The following is a 7280-nucleotide window of genomic DNA, read 5'->3' as shown; positions in this document are numbered from 1 at the left end:
GAGTCCAAAGTAAGCACGATTTCCTGCCACAATACGCCCCTGAATTTCTCTGCTGGTGTCGTTGTCTGCGGTCACCAGCAAGCCCAAGTACACGAGTTCTTCAACCGCTTCGATTTCATCACCGTCGATATAAATTCGGGGTGGCGGGCGCGTCGATTCCTCCCTGGAGCCCTTTGCCATCATGTACTTTGTCTTCGACACATTAATGACTAATCCGATTCGTCTGGCTTCACTCTTTAGTCGGATGTACGTTTCCGCCATCGTCTTAAATTTGCGAGCAATAATATCAATATCATCAGCGAAATCAAGCAGCTGAACGGACTTCGTGAAAATCGTTCCACTCGTGTTTATCCCCGCTCTCCTTATCACACCCTCTAAAGCAACGTTGAACAGCTAGCACGAAAGATCATCACCTAGACGAAACCTTCTGTGAGATTCGAAGGGACTCAAGAATGTCCCTGATACTCGAACAACGCACATCATTCGATCCATCGTCGCCTAGATTAATCGTATCGGATTATCCGGGAATCCGTATTCGTGCATAATCTGCCATAGCTGTTCTCGATCGATTGTATCATACGCCGATTTGAAATCGATGAACGAGTGATGTGTGGGCACGTTGTATTCGCGGCATTTATGCAACACCTGTCGGATGGTGAATATCTCTTCCGTTGTAGCTTGTACATCCATGAATCCAGCCTGATATTGCCCCACGCTTGCAATCAGCGATAGACTGCGGCATAAAATTTGAGCGAGTATCTTGTAGGCAGTGCTCAGTAGTTTCACAGACAAACAGACGTAACTCCTTGTACGATTTTCATGGAAATCCATCGCCCAGTTCACACTACCATCACCTGGTGGAAAAGTTGCACGAATCACTGTGTTGTGCAATATCGTCAACAGAAGGCGCTAGTGTGAAACGTCAAACGTATAGAAAAACGAGCCGCGCACCTCTGGTTGTGAAAGCCACAACTATGAAAATTTAAAATGATAGTTAAAAGCGTGGTCGATGGAAACTTCGCAAGTGTTACGTCTGTTTGTCTGTGGTAGTGTGATCGCGCGGTAGTTCCCGCAATCTAACTTGTCGCCCTTTTTGTAGATGGGACACACGATACCTTCCATTCATACCTCCAGTAATACAGTCGAGACTCTTATAAGATCACTGGTCGGGGGCGCAATAGGAATCCGCTTAATAGGAGACTAAGAGCTTTTGGGATTTCGGCATTTTGAGGGTGTGGCCTATTATCTCGGGTGTGTTAAGAGTTAGCGCAAAACTTTCTTTGGCAGAGTTTAAGAGCTTGATAAGATCTACCATTTAGAACCTTGGTTCATATGATTAGTTGGCAATTTGGCCGCTAGATGGACCATCAACAATTTGATGCTAATTTGCACTACAGGAACCATATCAGGTTGTCAAGCAAACGTTACGATATGTGACAGCTCAAGACCCTGATAATTTGGAAGGATAGTGTCTTCGGGAAAGTTGTTGGGTACGCCAATAACTTACTGACGATGAGTTGCGAAGTTCGAAATTCCTCCACTGGGCGGCGCTAGTGAGCAAGTAAATTTTGAAAACCTCATATCTCAGAATCCCGATAACTTAGAAAGTTGGTCTCTTTGCCATAGTTGATCAGTGTGACATAAACTTACATAAAAATAAACACTTGTTTCGCAATTCTGCCACTAGGCGGCGCTAGTGAGCATGTAAATTTTTAAAACCTCATATCTCAGTGTTAGAGCGAGACACAATTAATATCGATGCCAAGTTTACTTGTGCATCCCTAGTTGATCAGTCGTTTCTGTAGAGATTTCTCTCTGTTGATTTAAATCTCTCATTATATACCTGCAGCTGGCGATCGTATCGATCGCATCAGCTGTGTAATACATAAGCGATCAGCAGAGTAGGTAGAATGTTATGCAGTAGGCAAATCAGCTGTTTGTAATCAGTCAGAATAAACCGCCGCGGAGGAAACATCTCCTCTTTTCGTTTCGCAATAAAAGTTGTTTCAGTGTTCGCGTAATAAATGTTTTCCTAGTGCAATTAAACCAAATTTTTCAAGTGTCCGAAATTGAACCGCGGCGGGCGCGAACATTTTGGTCCTTCGAGCCGGATCTGTGAAAAAGGACACTTGAGTGCGGTTCCGTGTTAAGAACCCGGCAATCCCCAGTGCGGTGGGCGGTGTAGTGTCAACACTGACAAAACGGACATTTAGTGCGCGAAAGCCCTCGGCAATAAATTTGCACGGCTCGGAAGATTGCGGGCGGAGTGAAATTCCCGCGGTGTTCAGTGTTCCCGTAGGAAAAGGTCTGGCGGTGCCAGTGAAAGTTTCCGGCGCCATCGCTGCGCGGTACGTGGTGCAATAAGCAGCCAGTGAACTGCGGCGCCATCGCGAAGAAGAGTGCATCTAGAAGGAGGACATCTTGAGGGACGGACAACAGGACGAAACCAAGGCGCTTTCGTCGGAGCGAAGGAGCCCAGCGGAGAACGGACATCTTCAATTGGGAAGTATTCTGTGCATGTTGGGTGGAAATTGCATGTGGCTTTGGAGGCAATAAATGATTAAAGTGCATGAGAGTTGCTACTTATTTTGGAGCATAGCCCTGAGGTGTCCGCTAGTATTTTTTTGTATCGGTGTTCGCTGGATTTGTTGGCTTGTTTGGTCCACTCTGGTTGTTATCCCCTCGCTGCTGTCTACTTGTCGTCGAGCAGTCAAACTGTCTCTCGAGGTCGCGAATTTGTGGAACGTCGAGTCGATCGCGAGTGTTTTGGTGCAAGTGAAAGTGCTGTGCAGTGTGTGATTTTGATTGATTGCGCTTTTCGTAGTTAATCACAGTGCAGTGCTGTGTTCAAATAGTTATCAATGGCCGATCTACGCGCCCTTGGTAAGAGTGAACGACGTGTGTTGAATACGTTGGAAGGATTGGAGAATTTTGCACGGAGATACGACCCCACCCAGGACGAACCTCAAATATCAGTGCGCCTGGACTCCCTGGAGGCAATCTGTAAGGAGTTCTACGCGATTCGGGAACGGATTGAGCTACTAACGGACGAAACCGCTGAAGATGAGGACGACAAGGATGTACGATTGCGCGAAAAGGCCAACCTGGCGGCACTTACCGAGTTCGAGGAGCGGTATTTTCGCTTGAAGGCCAGTCTCACATCGAAGCGAGCTCCCCCACCACCAATCGCGACGACATCCGGAATCGGTCAACCTGGTGACCGGTCGGAATCTTCTTTTTCAAAGGTGAAGCTGCCAGAGATTCGCCTTCCGTCGTTCGGTGGGAGGATTAAGGAGTGGGTCCCGTTCCGAGACAGCTTTTGCAGCCTGATCCATGAGAACAAGCAACTCAACGACATGGACAGGTTCAGCTATTTGAAGTCGGCTCTTTCTGGAGAAGCGTTGCAAGAGATCGAGTCTGTGGAGCTTTCAGCTGCAAACTACAGCGCGGCGTGGAAGGCGCTGGAATCCCGCTACGAGAACAAAAAACTCATAGTGAAGGCCCACCTCGATGCTCTGTTTGCCGTGGAAGGCATGAAGCGCGAGAGTTACGACGGCTTGAGCAACCTCATCAGCGGGTTCGAGAAAAACCTCCAGATGCTGCAGAAGATTGGAGAAGACACCGCTGCGTGGAGCACAGTTCTGGCTTACATGGTGTATTCCCGGCTGGATCCTGCCACACTACGGCAGTGGGAAACGCACCACAACTCCAAAGACGTGCCAACGTACCAGAACATGATCGCTTTCCTACGCAGCCATTGTGCAGTACTGCAATCCGTCGCTCCCGTGAGTTCGAAGCCGAGCAGCTCCGACTATCGCTCATCGAAGCCATCCGTGTGCCATGCCACCGTCAAACCGTCGAGGAAGTGCCCATTCTGTGGAGATTCGTGGCATCCCGCCTTCGTCTGTGGAAAGTTTCAGCGGTTACAAGTTGCGGAGCGCCTCGAAGTTGTTTCCAAAGCAAGACTGTGTCGGAACTGTCTTAGCCTTGGCCATTGGGCCCGATACTGCGACAAGGGAACCTGTCGTCACTGCCAGCAGAAGCACCACACTCTTCTGCATGGAGCACCAATCAGATCCTCCGTTCCACAATCGCAGTCAATTCCTCCGACTCAAACCAGACAACAGCCACAATCCCCGCAACCAAGACCGAACCCGAGACCACAGACATCAAACGCTAGCAACACTACACCCAGCAACTCTCAACGACCGAGCACTCAGTCACCAGCCACCAACACTGCCACATCCACCACCCAAACACACATTGCACTCCCAGTTACTCCCATACACAACATTCTGCTCTCCACCGCCCTTGTCAAAGTTCAAGATCGTCACGGCAATACCATGCTAGCATGAGCCCTGCTGGATTCGTGCTCCCAGCACTGCCTGATGACGAAAGAGTTCTCCAGCAGAATGCATTCCCACGCGTCGCCATCACTTCTCTCCGTTCAAGGAATCGGTTCGTCGATCAGCACGTCGACGAAAATCGTCAGCGCTGTAGTTCGGCCAAGGTTGGAGGGCATGTCGGCATTCTCGCAAGAGATGCATTTCAATGTTCTCCCGCAGCTGACTGTTTCGCTACCGACAGCCAGTTGTAGCATCACCGGATGGAACCTTCCCGAAGCAGCCTTCCTCGCCGATCCGCGTTTCCACGAGCCAGGACCGGTAGACATCATAATCGGAGCAGAGTATTACATGGACCTGCTTCGGAACGAGCGACAAAAAGCGACTGAAGATGGACCTACACTACAAAACACCGAGTTTGGTTGGATCGTGTCCGGCAAGATACCTGATCACCCTGTCGGATCGCCATCCTTGACCTTCGTCTGCTCCACGAATGACCCTCTGAGTCCCGAGTTGCAGGAGCAATCGCAGAAGTACAGACGCAGTCTAGCTGGATTAAAAAACCTAACTGTTCCCCGTTGGGATCACGCTACTGCCGTTGAGCTACAATGCTTCTGTGACGCGTCGAACAGGGTGCCTGTTTCTACGTGCAGGCAATCTCCGAAACGGGGGAGGTGTGTGAGGTTGCTGACGACGAAATCCCGAGTCGCTCCACACGACAACCTGAAAAGGGGGAACAAGCGTCTATTTACCCCACGGTTGAAGCTGTTGTTTGCGTTGCTGTTAGCCCACCTCTTCGAAAAGGTCGTGAGCAGCCTTGGCATACGTGCAAGGTGCTTCTTCTGGACGGACTCAACCATCGTCAAGTGTTGGCTATCGTCATCGCCGTCAAGATGGAAGCAGTTCGTCGCTAATAGGGTTTCGGAGATTCAGCACATCACGAAGGACGGTGTCTGGAATCACGTTGCTGGACTGCAGAATCCGGCGGATATCATTTCCCGCGGAATGGCTCCCGTACAGCTGCAATACGAATCGCTCTGGTTCAGTGGGCCGTATTGGCTGAGGTCGGACGAATGCAACTGGCCATCAGCCCTACCGACCAGCGAAGACGAATTCGATCCGGTGGATCTCGAGGTCAAGACCGTCTCGGCAGCGCTTCCAGTCATCCAACCAAGCGATATCTTCAGCCTCCGATCATCGTTCAGCGACCTCCAGCGCCTCACTGCCTGGATATTACGATTCCGCTACAATTCGCAATCGGCAAACCGAAGTACGCGACGCCAAGGAGCCCTCACGAAACTAGAACTCGAAGAAGCGACGAAGGTGTTGCAAGAAAGCTTTCCGCAGGAGTTGACAGACCTGACGAGCGGCAGAGAAGTTAGAGAATCGTCGAAGATCCTACCTCTAAACCCGCAACTCGAAGACGGGGTACCGTGTGTTGGCGGCCGGTTTCGTCACGCGTCAATCACGATCCGCCGATCAACCTGTAAAAAGTCGCAACGGTACACACATCAGTTGAGGAAAAACTGGTCCAAGCTGTACCTTACGGACCTACACAATTGGACGAAGTGGACTGTACGCCGGAATAACGTTGCAGTAGGGACCATGGTGGTCCTAAAGGGTGAAGAACGACCGCCTCTGAAGTGGCAGCTCGGCCGGATGACAGACGTGCACGCTGGCGAAAACGGGAATGTGCGGGTCGTAACAGTCAAGACTAAGGACGGCAGCTACCGCAGAGCAGTATCTAAAATCTGCATTCTGCCCATCCGTAACAATATTGTATCGATGAACGGGGAGAACTAAATCTCCTCCACCGGCGGAGGTCGAATCCATCGGCCTCCGCACACCAGTTAAGTTGTTTGTATATTGTGTTTTTCCAAAAAGTAACCCGCTCATTTTTCCCAGTCACGATCGTCCCTGGCTCCAGCCGACCATGATTCCAATCGAGCCCATCTAGCGTACCTCCTGTCAGTCGAGGTCTGTATTGTTTCGGTGGTGGTCAGATGTTGCATGGAATGAAGTTCGTTCAGCATGTATCTTCAGCGGCGTCCAACGCCAGCGCTCCGGCGCCCCGTTAGTTCCGTACTATATTTGGTACCAAATTTGACTCTTTGAGGTAACCTGCAACCGTATCTGGTAGAGGACAGAAGTGCGCATCCTGCCCTTGGTGCGCTACAAGTGGTCGTCATCTAGCTTGGCCAGTGAGATCGACGTTCGCAGTACGTAGCTTCGTCAAACCAGTTGCAGCCCGTAGGTAGTACTCAAAAGGTCAACGTAGCGAGCAGTGAGAGGGATTCCGATGCCATCCGGCGTCCGCGGAGGCCACGATGGCCTCCGTTCCAGGCAAGTCCTTTTTTAAATTGATTATAAAGGTAAAAAAGCACCCTCTCATCTGTTCCAGCGATCATGCAACCATTCTCCATCACCGAAATGAATCAGCCGAGCAGTCGAAGTTCCGATGGCAACCTGCCATCCAAGCACGACAATCCGTCGTTGCAGTTCCGCAGTTACCAGTTCCGATGGCAGTGCCATCCCAGCACGACAACCCGTCGTTGCAGTTTCGCAGTCATCAGTACCGACGGCAATCCCGTCCAAGCGCGACGAATCCCGTCGCTGCAGATCCACAGTCCAAGTTCCGATGGCATTCCGCCGTCCCAGAGCGACAATCCGTCGTCTCAGATCCGCAACCACCAGTTCCAACATCGATCCCGTCCGTATGCGACAATTCGTCGCCGCAGTCCCTAGTTCCGACGGCACACTACCGTCCCAGCGCGACAATCCGTCGTGGCAGCTTTGCAGTCCAGTCCGATGCTCAGCATCATTCCATCCAGCAGCGTAGTACCAACCTAAATCGACCGACCCGTCTATCCAGTACAAGAGTGAGAGGAGCATCGGTACCGTCCGGTACCCGCGGAGGCCCGTAGGCCTCCGTTCCAG

At 51.0% G+C, this 7280-nt stretch overlaps 1 protein-coding gene across 1 annotated transcript; it reads left to right on the top strand.

Moving 5' to 3' along the window:
- The first annotated feature begins 2861 nt into the window (after positions 1-2861).
- Positions 2862-4355, top strand: LOC134284511 (uncharacterized). Its single transcript, XM_062843458.1, has one exon. It carries the CDS (start codon positions 2862-2864, stop codon positions 4353-4355), a length of 1494 nt encoding a protein of 497 aa, XP_062699442.1.
- Positions 4356-7280: the final 2925 nt, after the last annotated feature.

Source organism: Aedes albopictus, unplaced genomic scaffold, assembly GCF_035046485.1.
Source record: "Aedes albopictus strain Foshan unplaced genomic scaffold, AalbF5 HiC_scaffold_233, whole genome shotgun sequence".
In the NCBI taxonomy this organism is placed as follows: domain Eukaryota; kingdom Metazoa; phylum Arthropoda; class Insecta; order Diptera; family Culicidae; genus Aedes; species Aedes albopictus.
This window is presented reverse-complemented; position numbering and strand designations above follow the sequence as displayed.

Bases quoted from the DNA above. Each gene is read 5' to 3' on its own strand.
- LOC134284511 (XM_062843458.1), top strand. From the start codon at position 2,862: ATGGCCGATCTACGCGCCCTTGGTAAGAGTGAACGACGTGTGTTGAAT.